This window comes from Echiichthys vipera (assembly GCF_963691815.1).
Source record: "Echiichthys vipera genome assembly, chromosome: 3".
In the NCBI taxonomy this organism is placed as follows: Eukaryota; Metazoa; Chordata; class Actinopteri; order Perciformes; family Trachinidae; genus Echiichthys; species Echiichthys vipera.
This window is the reverse complement of record NC_139828.1, coordinates 29,183,355-29,202,006: the sequence shown is the minus strand read 5'-3', so window position 1 is coordinate 29,202,006 and position 18,652 is coordinate 29,183,355. Positions and strand designations below refer to the sequence as shown.

At 41.6% G+C, this 18,652-nt stretch overlaps 1 protein-coding gene across 1 annotated transcript in view; it reads left to right on the top strand.

The window, feature by feature from the left end:
- slc1a7b (solute carrier family 1 member 7b) overlaps positions 1–18,652 on the top strand; it is a gene marked incomplete at both ends in the record, with an annotated part of 56,615 nt that overhangs the window by 20,103 nt on the left and 17,860 nt on the right. The window contains one exon of the mRNA XM_083911297.1: positions 9,690–9,769. Coding sequence (XP_083767423.1) covers positions 9,690–9,769 — 80 coding nt within the window. The remainder of the gene's footprint in view (positions 1–9,689; positions 9,770–18,652) is intronic.

Sequence of the window (18,652 nt, the reverse complement as noted above, 5' to 3'; positions counted from 1 at the left end):
TTCTTCTTTATGCTGCACCCATGGAAGTTCCACGTTCCAGTCATCAACAAATTTACACTTACAGGGTAATTGGTATTTTTTTGTAGTTTATTGACATGTTTTTAAGGAATATCAGCATATCTGTATTTTCAGAAGCTGAGATCTCTGCACATTCACAGATGAGTGTGTTTACATGGATATGAATATCCAGTTTATGATGCTTATGATCATATTCAGGATATGGTGATTACATGAGCACAGAGAACTCAGATTATTAATATCAAGTACACATGATGAATACCATTTTGCTAGCAAAGGGGCTGTTTACAGACACAAACCAGCGTCAGGAAATATGACACATTTACTAAAACTTAACAACTTAACTGCTAATGTCTTCTCTGCTCCAACCATCAGCAGCTACAGATGCTCTGAGTTCATCCACCGTCTCTCTTCACCTGCACACACACACACACACACAGACTAGCCTATGTCGCCTTCTGAGCTATTCCTGAAAAGAGCTACATAATAACTTCCTCTGCACCGCTGCCAGCCTGCATCACTAACAGTTCGTAGGACAGGAAATCAGGGGATGGAGATACACTTCTTTTATTTCCAAAATACAAAACTGAGTTAGAACCTCCGATAAAACGGGGGCGTCACCATCTTTGCACGGCTGTCTAAAGAGACGACTATGTGTTGCTTGAAGTTGAAAAATGTTAACTTTTCAAGCAACAGCACCTGAAGTTCCAGCCAATCAGCATTGACATTGCGGTAAGCGTCTTCAAAGTTCTCTGTGAAACATCCAGGGGCTCACTGGGCTCACCAAAGCCACCAATTGTTGAAGTCCTTGGGGGAAATCAGACTGTTCCTACGGATATAATATAATGGATACAACTATGAACTGTGGATGGCAGCAACGTGCCTTTGGGCATCCAGTCTGTCTGAAATCCAGAGGAAGAAGAAGAAAGCTGTCAGTGAAGAGTGAATCTACAGGAAACCGGGCAGCAGCTGTACGGCTATGGAGGATAAATCACTGACGGCCTGATCTTACTACAACACAACAGCTTTTTTAAGAGCCACACACTTCACCTGAGCTCATTTCTGTTCTTTTAGAAGCATTCAGAGCTCTGGTTAGCACTAGCATAACTTCCATTGAGTACAACAGCAGGGTAAGCAGTTAGTTAGCTGGCAGCTACCTGCGATTGAAGCAATGATCAAAAATGTGACAAATTTCAGCAAGTGACGCAATACTCACATTCTGGGCGATTTAACCACCTCCATTGCTCCCAGTGTGAATGAACCCCATTTCCTCTCTTCTGTCCCTTATATAGTAGGTCTGCATTCATCTGTAGACAATTCTGTACGTACAGCAGAGGAAGTCCTAAATGCATCAGCTTCTGTCGTCTGCAGATTTTCTGGCAAGCAGTGCTGATGTTTATAAAGCTCTGCTTAAATTCACATTATGCAAAAAAACACTGGTGCAGACAATCTTGTCCTTCATCTATCCTTAATCTGTCTGCATTTAGCTCATATTTAGCCAAACCTTTTTAACAGCAATGATTCCAGCTTCGAGAAAAAATGCCTCGGTATTACCCTTCCATAAAAGTGGTGATGTTTCATGATTTGTTCTGATTTGTTCAGCATAATTTAGCCTAATCACAGCACTATAACAGCTGCGGTTTTAGTCATCGATGACGTTGACTTTTCCCTGGATAAAAAACACTCTCTACAAAACTGCTCTCTTCGTTGACATCTCGTTGATCTAATCCTACTCCACAAACTACAGGCTGTAAGTCTGGATGAAGCCATACTTAATTGTTTTCACTCCTACCTTACAGACAGAACTCATGCTGTTGTTGCTGAGGGTACTCAGTCAAGCCATCTTACCATCAGAAATGGGGTGCCTAGCTCATTTTCATTGGCATTAAGTTTGGACATTGACTGGGACATGCTGACACTGACTGTCAGTTTAGCTGTTTGCTTTGTACATTGATCTGTTGGAACATCCGTTTCCTCTTAAATGCCCAGCCCATCCGTGAAACTTTGCCCTGCAGTAGTTTCTCTTTTCTCTCTCCATTTGGTCCTCCTTTCGCTGCAGGTGGAACACGTACAGTAACCTTTCCAATGAGCCCTCTCCCCGCCCCACACATGGCATGTCCAGTTCTTTTATTGTCACATATTCAGTTAGTGGAGGAGAAACTCAACTGTTTACATGAGTGTGAACATGTAATCTGTTGGTAAACTTCATGTTATTGAGTTCTACGAGACAGTTTAAGCAAACCCTTCCCCTGCTCTCCATGATCAGTTCTAGAAAATGCTGAGACAGTTCCATGTTTTTTCCATTTATTCAAATTGAGGCCTATTGTGTTTTTTTTTTGTGAATTCACATAAGGTTTAAATCACATTTGCTAACTTTGTCTGTCTGCTGTTTGGAGCTGAGCAGGTAGTATACAGTACAGTGGGGTTTTGGACCTTTTTGCTGGAGACAGCTGCCTGCTGCGGTTAAAAACAACACTGTGAGAGCAGAGTGGTGAGACTGAACCAAAATAGTAAAGCTACAGGCTGTAAAACCCAAAACAATGAGTCAGAAGTCCCCAAAAAACTCCCTGGAGTCAGCAGAGTTGGATGATGATTCTCATTCATATATCATATTTCACATACTTTAAAACAACATAACCAGTGGCAATTACTATTATAAGAAATATTTTACAGGTGGTCATGTTGCCATGTCTCCTAGAAGTAATATTCAGATACTATTAATGTTTCCCTCAACATAATTGCTCAGGGGATTATGCTCAGTGGCAATGTTAAAGAGGAAAGTGTTACGTTTTTATACATTGACATTAACATTTATTGCTCAAGCCACAGTTATGGAATCACTTTATTATGACACTGAGAGTTTCTCTCATTAAAAGTTTTCCCTATTCTCCTTCGCTACATACTTGCTCATGCACTGAAAAAAAAATACTTGTAGGATTTACTTAATAAAATCCTTGTAACAATTTCCCCTCAATTTTTTCAACTAAATTTTACTACTGAGTATCAAGAATATCAAGTATAATGTACTTTCCTTTAAGTTTAGCATTTGTGAAGAAATTGACTAAATGTTACTTAACTCTGTCCAACTTTTAAGTTATAATTATCTAAATTAATTAAGAAAAGTCTAAAACATTTTTCATAGAAAGGAAATTGCTGTTGATAAGTAGAAGTATTTTTTTATCACAGCCTGCGTACTGCTGCCAATCAGCTCAGGGGCGTCTTTTAGTCAGGGCTCCAGACTAACTTTTGTATGTGGCACTGTGGCCCCCAACTGAAAATTTTGGGGCGCAACCAGAAATGTTAGGGGCACATACCATAAATCAATAACAGATGCAGAAATTACAATGTGCTGTTTCATATTCAGTGTCACATTTTTATTGTGCTCTTTTGAAGATGCAACATAGAAGGTAAACCGACAGCACCATCAGTGTCATGACACTACAATATTAAAAAATACACCATACATTCAGAATAAGGGCTGTGACGAGACGATACACGATATTGAGTCCACGAGACGGGATGAGATTTTTACACTATTTTAAAATGTCAGTATTTTCTGTGCTGCAGATCTCTAAGGGAGACTCCAGCCACCCTCCTGAGAAAACCCATTTCGGCCGTTTGTACCCGCGACCTTATTCTTTTGGTCATGACTTGATATATGTGTTTCTGATAGATAATTTCAATACCAACACAGTGATATATAATACTTGGTGTTTCTGATGTATCATTGATGAGATATTTTATTGATAAAATATATCCTGCAATGCATCATGGGAGTTCCCGGTTAGGTTGCCGTATCTCGGTAACAGAAGGTCGTAGAGAGATGGAGGTGGATTTCTTGAACATGTTTCCATGTACGGGCTTTCCAACGGTGCCACTGCTCAGTGTCTTCGACCTTCTGTTACCAAGACACTTCACAAATATGAGAAGGAAAGGTTACATTTACCAGAAATTACTCATTGGTAGATTGAGATTTTCAGAGTAAAATTTAATTAGTATTTTAAAGTTAATGTGCAGTGACTATAAAGCATTTACATTGTATTTGTAAATATATAAAACAATGTACTCTTCATATTCAGTGAATTTATCACCTGAACAAAATATGAATATATTAAAATGTTGGCTTAAGATATTCTAGTTCCCACTACATTTTATTTTTATCATGTATAAATTACTTAGATTCATTAAATACATTTTACTATACCCTAAAGTCATTTTTTTCAGTGTGGGGGAATCCTGGGTCTCTGTAAATTAAAGAGTATGGTCTAGATCTGCCCTGTATCAAAAGTGTCACGAGATAACTTCTGTTGTGATGTGACACTATATAAACAAAATTGATTGAATTGTCATTCTGTATGAACAATCAATAGGCAGATTCTTTGATTAAAAATAAGTCCTATTTATTTCGATAACATGCACATTGGAGTGGTATGTTTGTCACAGAAGATATTTACAGTTGCAAATGAGTTGTATATAAGGGTATAAGGGTTATGAAAACGGCTGCACTGATGGGTTCCAGTACACTGCGAGAAGCCAATCACAAACATTGCTCCTTTCATACAGAAACTATGCATTATGTCTAGTATACCACTAAACAAATAAAAAAAAAATCATAATAGTGCCTGAATCACACGGCTCAATGTAGTAAATAAAAGATTCAGACCTTTTGCACCTTTTCTAATTTTTTTTTCATTGTTGATGAAAATAATACAACACCCACATTGCAGTCTTCATCAATAGAGGCAACACATTAACATATAAACAAAAAAATTAGCCCACACACCATTTTAGTAATCTATTCATACCTTGGGAAAATATTAAAATGCGTGCAAGCTTTGATGTGGCATATCCAGTAACTCTTGGTAAACCAACTGTTGACACGTGCTTGAAGAACAGCTACGCTTTAACTGCAGGATCAAACACTGACTCCTGTGGCAGATATCCTAAACCAGCCTGTGACCACAGAAATGTCTTGGGAGGGAAGAAGCTTTTTCAGACTCTTGACACACTGCCAAGTTCATGTTGACAGAGTGCAGCTCTGCGTTCTGGCTGCAGGGAAATGGAACAACACGGCTGATAGAGAACAGCTGTCCACTGCTGCACTGGATAGAGGCCAGTGTTAAGCCCAGTGGACACTGAAACAAATACGCAAAAAGCCTGTGAGATCTGAATACTTCTGCCAAATTGTCACCCAAAAGATGTCACCGGAATTTTGGAGTAATTTTATGGCTGCTTTCCTATTCTTTTCATTTGCAGAGTTTAACCCTGACTAGTGACATTGTTTCCACCTACACGTCTCTTGTAAAGCACACTGCCTTTTGAGTAATAGAGTCTTGTTATCTTTCTTTTGGAGTGTCTCAAAGGCCCTGTTCAGACCCCGCATTAACATGCATCTTGGGTGACCTGCACACTGGACACACTGAGATACGATCGCTTGGACCAAATCCAGAGAAGTTCAGATTTCATATGGCCGAATTGTAGCAGTTAAGAACGTGTCCTTGGCTACATTGAAGGACGACCTACTGCTGATGTTCTCTGCATAAACAAATACTCATTCCCTGAGTTGGTTCATGACATTTGAAAAGTTTAAAAAGCCCACAGGCATATATTACTCATATCACAGGAACCACTGAGAAATGACTGTGAATCTTGTGTTTTGGGTGTTATTATCTGCCTTCCCATCCGGCTCTCTGAAGCTGTGTGCCACCGCTTCCCTGGCAAATGGGGCGGTTTCGGTGGCACAAAGGTCCCCGGGGATTAATAGTAGAAAATGTGTACTCAAAGTTACAAGTACCTGCAACCCATGTGAACAACGCAATTAATACAACTTCCTTACAGGACATCCATATGAGATATGATACCTTTAGCCAAACTGTTGTATCTTAAGACAATAGCACATGGCACTTGTGTTTTTAGACGAGTAAAATACTTTTCCATGGCATTAACTGTTTTATATTCAGCTCTTTGACTTTTAACTTATACACTGGAAAAAAATATCTATATAGATATATCTATATCTATCTATATATGACACATTTTGCTCCAATTTTTCATGATCTGAAATTAAAGATTTAAGACTCTTCTCTTCTTCTAATTGCTGGGTTGATAACACCACTAGGACAGGTTGTACATTATCAGGTCATGTCGTGTCATAGTTATATTAAAGTTAGTGTTAGTGTCACCTTGTTATATAATGCATAATGCTTTGGTTTTATGTTCAGGCATCAGAGTCATTCGCTGTACGTGGGAATACTCAGGGTGTGTCAAGGTCAAAGTTTATCTGTGTCACTCTCATAAATTCCTTGTTAATTAGCGACACTGGTGGCGATTAAGTGAACCGTACTTAGCATCCTGTGGTCACTCAAGAGCTAGTATTGGCCAAAACAGCGACACTGATACAGTGAAAATGGATATGGTGGTTTTCGTTGCCATCTTACTCAATGGGGGAATTGTTGGGTCCATGTAAATCATAAATAAGTCATAGAGTGTGGTCTATACCTACTCTGTAAAGTGTCCTGAGGTAACTTTTGTTATGATTTGGCTCTGTAAATAAAATTGAATTGAATTGAATTGAATTGATAGTGACTGAGCTGCATCATGTTGAAATAATGTTACGCTGTAGGATCTGGCGTCGCTTGCTTCCTAATGTTCTGTAATGTAATAATCTGATAAAGTAGCCTATTTGCAAACAGCACCCAGATCAGCCCCAGGATTTTGGATGAATTAGCTGAAGCATTAGCAAGCAAGCCAACATTAGCTAACATTAGCTATAACAACAATGTATTTCACACATGTCCGTGATTCCTCTAGGATTTTTATCAGCACTGGAGGAAGGGGGTTTTGTTGTACCACAAAAACATGCTGTGCCTGCAGCCAGTGTAAACCCCAGCACCAAAGGTCTGATCCCGGATCGCCACGACTCTAATTCGCTGCCAGATCAGCAAACAAGATGTTGCAGTTTCACAGGACAGCCGCCAACCTTAGGTCCATGTCAGGGCTGTAGCTGCAAAATGTATACATGTAACATTAGAATAGTCCATATGTTAGCTGTTCACAGTTAGCTGTCGGCAAGCTGAAGAGAGGCAAGGGACTCAACATCACATTTTTGTGGAAATTTATCTTGAGTACTTTATAGACTGAGACAGTCAACAGGCTGTCATAGGCTAGTCGGGATAGGTCTCATCTTTTAAGTTATATTGCAACCAATTCCCTCATTTGCAATAAAAAAAAATATTAAAACATGCACAAGGTTACACAAATAACCTTTAAGACACTGTCTCAAACAGTCTGAACCAAGGGTTACACACAGCGTTGTTTCCTCCAAGGTGGCATGATTGTAGGAGATTCAGTAAGATGAGGCTGAAATGATTGTTCTGTAACATTGGTTTTTGGTATGACTGTGTCTGTGCTGTACCAAGATCTTTTCTGATATTAGATTTGTGTTGCATTAAACTTAAATCTAATAAGGACAATGTCAATATGACTAATCACTGTTGCTAAACCTAGCTCCCCATGCAAAATAAAATTATATTGGCGGGATGTGTAAGTTCGGATCTGATTCAAATCTTATCCTGTCTCTATCGCAGTACTCTGGCTCAATGGATGTACAGTGCTGGGATAAAGTGTAAATGTTGGACACATTGGCCCTCATTTATCAAACGAACGTTGTGATGTTAATCAGGGCAATCTTTTTTTTTTTTTAGTTCTGGCAGTGCTCCAAACATCCTTATAATGTTGTTTCTTTTTCATCTTCTTTTTTAAATCTACACTGGAGATCAAAAGTAGAAAACAAAATATTAATACTTGATTTATTCTGAAATATTGTTGTCTGATTTTTCAAGCTTTTTTTTGGTAGCTGGATATAATTTCTAGCATTATAAAATATAAATGAGGACAGAAATAGTGAGATACTCGCATCAACTGCAATTCTAGTTGTGATGAAACGAAAATAACGTTTTATTTTCATCAGCTTTAGACTTTACTTCGTCACCACTGATTTTCCAGAGATTCTCTTTGGGGTTTAGATCTGGACTCTGGGCATTTCATTGTTTCAATATTCTTAGCTTCAAGAAACTGCTTAACCTGTTTTACAGTGTGACAGTTTACAGTGAAGGTATTGCATGTTGCTGAAGGATGTTCACATAAACATTTGCATTCACTCTGCCATGTAGCTGTACAAGAGGCCCAACTCCTGCTGCAGAAAACATCCCCAAGCCATGACGATTCCTCCTGCAAAATGGAACTGACTTCTTCACACACTTTGGGTTCAGTCTTTCCCAGTCCTACGCTGAATATAATGTTTCCCATAATGCTCCTCAGCAAAGGCAAGTCCAGCCTTTTTATTCTTTCTGCTGATGAGAGGTTTGGTCACTGCAGAGTGGGCTTTCAGTCCAAAAAGTCTTAAACGACGAGACACTGTGCAGAGACAGATCCTTGCCCTGATCAGAATTGAACTGGCGAGTAACTGCAGCTGCAATGTTGAACTGATTCCCCATTGTGTCTTTGCATAATCTTGTCCTCTCATGCACTTGTTTTACGGGGAGTTGAATAAATCTGTCTTTGTAAAGTTTCAATCTTCTTGAAATCCCAGACTGTGAACGCCCAACCTCTCTCTGATGGCTGAGAGGGTCATCCCTTTGTCCTTCACCTTGACAACCTGCTGTCTCAGGGTTTCAGTCACCTTAGAGCTGCTTCCATCTTACAAAGGAACCAGGAGAGCTGCAGATAAACAGGGTGTGTCCAGCAATGAAGTAAACCGTCACCAGGTGCAGATTAAAACCAATAACTGGGAGGGATCTGAGAGTGCTTTTTTCACAAAATAAAGGTTTTTGTTGAAGTGCCTTGGTTATTTAAAAAAAAAACACACTAGTATATTCGATTACAAGGTTCTTTTACTAGTTTTTAAATGTCTTAATGGTCTCGGGCCTTCTTATTTATCTGCAATACTTTGACCCTATCCACCCTCACGGACCCTGAGGTCCTCTGGTACTGGCCTTTTAAACATACCACAAGTAAGAACCAAAACACACGGGGAGGCGGCATTCAGTTATTATGGCCCTCAGAACCTCAGGGCCACAGAGAATGTTGATGTTGATGTCCTTTTTAATCAGGCTTTTAACTGACCTGTTTGATTCTTTCTCATTTCTTTTATGCTTCTTATATATTTAAAAAAAATAATTTTTAGCTTCTATTCCTTTTATCTTATTTGACTGTTGGGGGTGCTGTCCCATGGACGGCCCTGACCCGGGAGTCAGAGAGCTCTACACCGTGGTGTGGAGCCTCCTGTCTGCCTGGGCTGGGGGGGTTCCCTGTGGCGGCGCCCTCTGCAGCCATGGACCATGATTCCTCTCGGTGCCTAGCCATGTCTCCTCAGAAACCGGGGTTTGGGTTTTCATGGTGTTTCTTTGTTGTTCATGTGTTGTTTTGTTTTTTGTTTTGCTTTTATTTTCTGTAAGGCACTTTGTGCTACTGTCAAAGTATAAAAAGTGCCGTATACATAAAGAGTGCTTGATTCTATTCGGAACAATAAAAAATAACAATATTTCAGAATATCAAGTATTAATAATTTGTTCTCTCATTTTGATCTCCAGTGTATTTGCTTTTCACTTACTGTCTAATTTTCTTCCTCAAATAACCTTTAAGCAAAATGTCTTCTTCTCTTGACCTGACAGGAGGTGAAGTACTTCCAGTTTCCTGGGGAGCTGCTGATGAGGATGCTGAAGATGCTGATTCTCCCGCTCGTTGTGTCCAGGTACTGACGTCTGTTTTCTGCAAGTCATTATACTCCTCACAGCTTTAACCCATTTCCCCCTTTGGCTTCACACAGTTTTCAGTAATATAGATATTCTGCCAGTTATGATACTTTATGTAAGTGTATATTCATATAATGTAGGTTCCCAGCAGGGTGGAATGAGAAAAGCATGCTTAAGGACAAGGACGCATATTTAAAAAAACAATATTAAATGTGATTTTCTTACACTGAAATCCAATATGACTATAAACATCACAAATTTCAAAATTTTAATTGCGAATAAATTTACTTGTTAGAGCAGTTGTCCCATGTAAAGAGGCTGAAGGTCCTCGAGGCAGAGGCCGCGGGTTCGACTCCAACCTGCGGCCCTTTGCTTCATGTGTCCCCCTCTCTCTCTCACCCCATTTCCTGTCTGTCCTATATAATCAAAGGCTTGAAAAACTGCAAAAAGAAATTATATCAACTGTGTCTGACATGTATCAGTTTCCACCAGCACAACAGGGTTCCCATGTGTCCTGTAAAACCTGGAAATTTAGAGACTAGTTTTCCAGTCATGGAGACACCTAGAAATTTGTTTTAAAAAAAAAATATATATATATATATAAATATCCTTGAAGTTATCAATGTTGTACTGCAAAATGTAAACAATATTTTAACCACTCACTCAGATAGCCTGCGTAAACTGAGGTTTGAAATTGGTTTAAAACTCAACTTATATAATAGTATAGTATATGCTGCTGAATGTATTGATACATTGGTGAATCACATAAGACCGTTTGATAGCAGGTAGGCCTAACACCCTGTATTTTCAAGAAAAACTCCTGGAAATGTCCTGGAAAATTATGTCTTAAGGCCAACCTATTATACTCTTTTTCAGGTTCATACATGTACTTTGTGTTTCTACTAGAACATGTTTAATTGCTTCAATGTTCAAAAAACACTTTATTTTTCTCATACTGCTCATGTCTACTACACCCTCTGACTGAGAAGCTTTATTGCAGTGCCTGTCTCTTTTAACGTGCCCCCCTCCTAAAAGACCAGTCTGCTCTGATTGGTCAGCACTTCCTGGTCTCCGCTCCACTATTCCGTTCTCTATCTTCATTCTACTGCATGTATAGTAAGATTTTCTACCAGTAAAAGTAAAAAATAAAGCCTTCAAAACCAAACACAACACAACTGGACATGTTGCAGCAGGAGTGTGGTCTGAAATTAAGGATCAATGAACAACACAAGCAACAAATATTACAGCTTTGTCTGCCATTAGCGTGTTAACCTTTTGTTCTACAAGAAAAAATACTTAAGTCAATGCGCTGCTGGTGAATTTTGAAGCTAGTACGTGTCCTAAAAAAGGCAATTGCTAACATGTGGCTAAATGAGACTACAAAGTCAAGATTATCTGAACAACATGTGCAAGTATCATTAACTTTTGTTCGCCACAGAGCTTATGTTCTGCAGTAATCCAAAATCCAATGGAAAAATTCCACTTAGGTTTTGTCAAGGGAACCCAGGGTCATTGATAATATCCGGGTCGGCATTCAAAAATACATCATCCCTGCAGCACTATACGGAGGCAATAAGTACCAATGCAGACCCAGTGCCAAACAAACATGTTTGTTCATTTTTTGCCAGTCAAAGACATGGGATGGATTGACCTCTCCCTTAGGAAATACAGATATTCTATATCCTTGTTTATAACTGTAGCTGAGAAGTAGGGATGCTGAGGTGAGGATTAGCCATAAAGTCTTTGATAAAACACTGTATAATATCCAGCTCATGTTTTTCCCTGTCCCGCCTGATTCTGACCTGAGCACCCAAGTACATTTACAACGAAAAATCCTTCTTCCATTCATTCAAAAAGCCGCTGCTTCCTCACTTGAGTGACAAGCAAATTTTACTGTGGGCAGTTGTGTTTTGCAAACTTGGCAAATGGAGTTACAGCCCACTTTGAATTCAAACCTATGGTGAAATATTACAATTTCCTCCAACATCCAAACTTTGAATGAAACTTGACAGCCCTTAATTCTGTCATTCTGTAGCTCATTTACCGAGTGTCAAATGAAAGTGTGTGTGAAGTACTGTAATAAAGGTGAAAATTCATGTCATTTCTTCAGTCACCAATATACAGATGAAGAAGATGCTAGAATATAGTCTTATATCGACCAATCATTTTTAACACAACTCTCCTCCAGAATGGAGGCCGACTTTACAACAACAAAACATTAAAGAACCACTGGGCGATTACTAAACTGAGCAGCTTTGCCCCGTCCACGTGTCCATAAACGAGACACTGAACCCCACATTGCCGTCAACGATTAGACCAGTGCATTGATGGATGATTAAGAGGTACATTGCTCACTTACCAGAAATACAACTTGTTGTATTCAACATAGTATTTGGGAGTGTGTGCTTGAAGAAAATGCTATCAGCACGATTGCTAGACTTGAAGGACACACATAATGTATTTTGTTGAGTAACATTGAATATAAACAGAACCTCAGTTTCCTATAGAACACTCCAAAGTGCACATTTAAAAAGCAGTTTGACATCGGAGGTAACTCAGTAAGATATCGAAGAAGGTTTTTGTAGTAAGTGACACATTATTTCCGGTTCTATAATTGATGTAAAAGCCATTTACAACCTACTTCTCTTAATGAATGCCCAGTGCTTCTTAGATTTTAGGATTGTTGTTTGTCTGCTTCTTCATTGAGGCGCAAATTAACTGATGTTTGGATGCATAGTCGTCTTCATCAGAGTTGTTCCTCTAAAGAAATATAATTTGCACATTCCATGAAGAAATCCTTGATATTTCACATGCTCCTGTTTTCACCTCTATAACTGACATGTTCAACTTAGAGTAAAATGTACAGCATAGAGGTCTAAAAAAAGTCAAAAAAGCCTCTGAGCTCAGATCAGCTCGACTTGGTGACCTTAGATTATCTGATATGGTCCTCTCTCTTTTACAATATCAGATCAGCTAAAATGTTATTGATTGCCAGCGGGGACATTTGGTTTTTGCAACAGCGTGTGTGTGTGTGTGTGTGTGTGTGTGTGTGTGTGTGTGTGTGTGTGTGTGTGTGTGTGTGTGTGTGTGTGTGTGTGTGTGTGTGTGTGTGTGTGTGTGTGTGTGTGTGTGTGTGTGTGTGTGTGTGTGCATTGCATTCTGCTCCCAAATAAGAGCAGCAGAGTTTCAAACACCTTCACATTCGCAAGAGAAATCCAACACACAATGATGTGATGCCAGCTTGGCTGTGATTAAAATGCTGTCTTTGGGTTTACTGGTGGATCCTCTGGTCACTAATTATTGATGTATAAATTTAACATGCAGATGTGAGTTTAATGCTCTCCAAAACAGTCTACTTTATCCCCAACACACTTTATCCTCTGAATATTTCATATGCAGTACTGAATGGATTAGAAGCAGCAGAATACATCTGATTTTTTATTTATTCTGTTGCCTCAGGAGACAATATGCAAATATCCATCCTCAATTGTTTGTCTTGAAGAATGAGACAACGATGCACTGGCACAAAAATATTCATTCAAGGAACCAAAGACCGTTTTAAAACTTGTTTTACTTTGTATGCAGTCTCATATCTCTGAGGACTGAGCCCTCCTTCAGCGGCCTGATTAGGCATGCTGTGATGACTAAGTGCCAGAATTAATGTGGCATAATTTAGCTTTAAAAGGACCTATTATACCCAGTTCATGCTGATACTTGTATTTCGGGTTTCTACTGGAACAAGTTTTCATGCTTTAAAGGTTAACACATTATTTACTCATTATGTCTTTCCGTATACATTCTCTGTCCGAAAAGCTTCTATTGGTCAGCACTCCCGGGTATGCTGCATCTGCGCTCCCCTGTACTGTGCCGCTTGTCCTTCACTTCCTGCAGTCTCAGTTGGACCAAGGCAAAGCAGCCAGTACAATCAAAGCCGATGCGTCAGCCATTTCAACATTTCATGAGGGGCCTGCTATTGGGTCGACACCCTTTATTGGGTCAGTTTTTGAAGGGAGCCCTTTACTTGTGTCCAGGCTGTACCAAGCTGGGATTTGCCTCTTGTTTGGAAGTCTCTCACTAGGGCCCCATATGAGCCCATTGCTGACATAGAATCATCTGCCACTGGAATGCATAGCCGGGCATAAGACTGAGATATGCCCTCCCAGACACCACTCATAGGGACTTGGTCAGATATGGGGTGCTGCAGACCAATGATTTTTGCTCGTACTCTGGTAACAAGACTATTCCCTGACCACTGCTGACGCACCGCCACAGAATCTGAATCCCCTTCTGATTGATGAACACAGCAAAAAGGGACAGCATATCGGCCTCAACCGCAATGTCCTCTCCAGTGTGGCACGGAGGCCCAGGCAGAGGAATGCAATTCTGGCTCAGGGGTTGGCATGATGAGGAGGATGAGGCCTGATGAGACTCAGACCTGTCCATCCTCCTTACGGCTTGTTCTGCGAGGGGAATCAAAATAACAGTCACACAACTGCTTTTGGGAGTGCATATAACCAGGCCTGACTGGAGAACATTCCCTCTCCCTACCACGTTCAGGCATAGAGCTGCTTCAAACTGTGGTAGCACGGCGAAGTCACTCCTCCCTAGATAGGTCACAAGCTGCACCACACGGTTTATCAATGTCCTCCCTCAGATGAGCAATCCCCAAGCATGAGGGGCAGTCTTGATGTGCATCGCAAGGGTCCATTGCTGACTGACAAAACCTGCAGCACTGTGAAGCTACGTTACCACTGTCAAAGCAGTACAAGGCCACAACACAACCCCTAGTGACCGCAGAGAGCCGTTAAAGGGTAAATTAAAGCCACACAAAGAATTTGGCCTGCACCAACACTACAGGTCTACTCAAACTTACCATTCTTACCGTGCCCAAGCACGATTCACAGCTAAAGTCTAATTCATTTGACCAGTTTGAGTACAAGTGATCTGTGCTTGGTCACAAACCTGGCCGTGGCCCGGTTGAGAGAGGTGGGCTTTAGTAAAGCACGATTGCACATGTACGAGTATGAGCGTGTGCACATGTACAAGCGTGTGCACATGTACAAGCATGAGCGCAAGCATTGACGGTGGTACTCATTTGTAGTTATATACGACTGGTCCCCGCGATGGACATTTAAAAAGATGTCGCCAAACGGTACGTGGTGGTCTGATGCGGAGGTGGAATGTTTACTGTTTACTTTATATTCAAAGACATTTGGACAAAACAAAACATATATCTAAGCAACAACGCATAAGCAAGAAGCAATAAAGTTGAGGCCCGGATCATTTCAAGTAATGTATATAGGGAAGAGGGAGGGGTGACAATCACGCTAAAGCACGGCATCTGGGCCAAGTGTGAGTGAGCCCTAAACCCCACCAACTCAGAACAGTGATGTAGGGTACGACGGGCTATAATACTCACCAAACTTTGCAATGACATACAAATGTTCTTATTTTCCAGCTAAACACTACACCGAAATATGTCTCTAAAAACTATTGACGTCCAAATGAAGCTTCATGAAGCATTAGTTGTATTTGTTGAGTCAACTAGATGGAGCTCTTGGTCTAAAGAAAAAGGCTCAATGAATGGTGATTCAGTGTGTTTTTACCCCTTTGTTGAACAGAGAGCTCCATCTAGTGGAATCAGAAAATAAAGAAAATGCTTCATGAAGCTTAATAATAATAATACATTTAATTTGAGGGCGCCTCTCTGGGCACTCGAGGACACCGTACAATTGCAAAATAGATAAAAAATAAATGAAATAGATAAAAACACTAAGAAGGAAATACAAAACAGATAAGAAAAGACAATATGGATGGTTAAGTGGGGTAGGCAGTCCGGAATAGGTGAGTTTTTAGTTTTGATTTGAAGTGTGTGAAAGAGTCCAAGTTCCTGAGATCCGGTGGAAGTGCGTTCCAGAGTTGGGGGGCAGAACGGCTGAAAGCCCTGCTCCCCATGGTGACAAGGCGGGCGGGGGGGACAGAGAGGTGGACAGAGGAGGCAGATCTGAGGGAACGGGAAGGGGTGGCGATGTTGAGGAGTTCAGACAGATAAGGAGGGGAGAGGTTGTGGATGGCCTTGAAGGTAAACAGGAGTATTTTGAATTCGATGCGGAGTTTGACCGGGAGCCAGTGGAGTTGCTGCAGAACAGGGGTGATGTGGTGGATGGAGGGGGTTCTGGTGATGATCCGAGCTGCAGAGTTCTGAACCAGTTGGAGTTTATGGAGGTGTTTGTAAGGTAGACCGAAGAGAAGGGAGTTACAGTAGTCGATACGGGAGGTGACAAGGCTGTGTACAAGAATTGCAGTGGAGTGAGGAGAAAGGGAGGGGCGGAGGCGATTAATATTGCGTAGGTGGAAGTAGGCAGACCGGGTGATGTTGTTGATATGGGATTGGAATGATAACGTGCTGTCGAGAATGACACCCAGACTCTTAACCTGAGGGGAGGGGGAGACAGAGGAATGGTCAATGGTGAGGGAGAAACTGTCAGTTTTTGAGAGGGTTGATTTGGTGCCAATTAAAATGAATTCTGTTTTTTCACTGTTGAGTTTGAGGAAGTTGGAGGTGAACCAAGATTTGAGCTCGGTGAAGCAGTCAGTAAGGGAGGAAGGTGGGAGAGTGGAGTTTGGTTTGCTGGAGAGGTAGAGCTGGGTGTCATCCGCAAAGCAATGGAAATTAATGTTGTATTTACGGAAGATATTGCCAAGTGGAAGGAGGTAGATGATAAAGAGAAGGGGCCCCAGGACTGAGCCCTGGGGCACACCAGTGGTGACGGGGGATGGGTGGGAACTGAAGGATTGGAGTTGGATGAACTGAGTGCGGCCTGAGAGGTAGGATTTAAACCAGTCAAGGGGTGTGTGAGAAATGCCAGTGGAGATTAATCTGTGGAGGAGGATAGTGTGAGAGATGGTGTCGAAGGCCGCACTCAGATCGAGGAGGATGAGGATAGTGAGTAAACCAGAGTCGGCTGCCAGAAGGAGGTCGTTTGTGATTTTGATTAGTGCAGATTCAGTGCTATGGAGTGGGCGGAAACCAGATTGGAATTGTTCGTACAGGTTGTTATGGGTTAGGTGAGAATGAATTTGAGAAGCAACAGTTTTTTCGAGGATTTTCGAGAGGAAGGGTAGATTGGAGATGGGACGAAGATTATTGTAGTTATTGGGATCGGCACCAGGTTTTTTCAGTATTGGAGTGATGGCAGCAGTTTTAAAGAGCGTGGGAACAGTTCCAGTGGAGAGTGAGGAGTGGATGATGGCAGATATCAGGGGGAGGAGAGAGGGTAGGCAGGCTTTCACCTGAACTGTGGGGAGAGGATCTAGCTGACAGGTGGAGGGCTTGGATTGTAGGATGAGGTCTGAGATATCCGAGTCAGAGGGAAGCTGGAAGGAGGAGAATGAGTGAGACGTCAGGGAGGGTTCAGGGGAGGTGCTGAGGGAGGAGCTTAGGCCAAGGTTCAGGTGGATCTGATGAATTTTCTGGTTGAAGAAGGACATCAGGGAGTTGCAGGAGGCAGTTGAGTAAAGGTGGGGGGGGGGGGGGGGAGGCCGGGGGTCTGAGGATATTGTTGAGAAGAGAGAACAGTGACTTGGAATTGCCTTCATTTGAACAGATTATGCCGGAGTAGTAGTTGAGTTTTGTTCGGGAGATACAGTCCTTGTAGTGTAGAATGTGGTTTTTGTGCATATCCTTGTGGACAACAAGACCAGTTTTCTTGAACTGTCGTTCGAGTTGTCGTCCTTTGGGTTTCATTTGCCGTAATTCAGAGGTGAACCAAGGGGCGGAGGTGGTGAAAGAGACGGACCTGGTTTTCAGTGGAGCGAGAGAATTAAGAATTGTGGTGAGGCCGTTGTTGTAGTGTGAAGTCAAGTCGTCGGGGGAGGATGAAATATGAGTGTTCAGGAGACAGCTAATATGAGAGGAAAGAGCATCGGGATTAATTTTTCTAATGTTGCGGAATGAAATAGCACGTGGGGGCTTTGTTGAGGACAGAGAGAGTTTGACAGTAAATGACAGGAGTAAATGATCAGTTATAGGAAGTTCATCAGCAATACAGGTGGAGGGAATGAGACCAGAACAACAAACTAAATCCAGAATGTGACCCTTAGAATGAGTGGGGAAATCGATATACTGCTGGAAACCAAAGCTGTCAAGACAGGATGCAAAGTCACGGGTAAGAGGGAGATTGATATTGTCCATATGAATATTGAAGTCCCCCAGCATTATTACATTTGGAGAGAGTGTGGTTAGGTGAGTGAGTAGAGCAGAAAAGTCATTAATGAAATTATTGTTTGCTTTGGGGGGACGGTAAACAGTTGCAACAATGGTGGGAACAGGACCAGAGAGTTGACATACAGTTGATTCAAACGAGTTGAAGGTGGGAGCAGGTACTGGTAGGACCTTCCATTTCTCGCGGTGAATTATCGCGAGACCTCCACCGCCACGAGGTTGGCAGATGTAAACAAACCCAGGGGGCGTGGACTCGTTGAGTTGTGAGAAGTCGTTGGGTTGTTGCCATGTCTCGGTCAAGCAAAGAAAATCAAACTTACGGTCGGTGAGGAGATCCTGGATGAGATGCCCCTTGCTCGTAAGTGAGCGGATGTTTAATAGACCAAAGTGGACCGGGGTGGTGTTGCAAATTCCAGTAGTGTTAGCGTTAGCCGACCTAGCAAGGCTGGCTAACACGGTGTGGTCAGCACCCCGGCTGGTGTTCCGTGGAGGGCGTCGAGTGGAGGACCAGAAGGATTTTATTGGTTTGGAGTTGTCAAAGTGGAAGCTACGACGAGATCCGCGATGGATGTATCTCCGACGAGGCAGGAAAGCGATGTCCGGATGAAGGAGAATTGCCGGTGGAGGCTTGAGCGGGTGAAGACGGAGCCGATGGAGT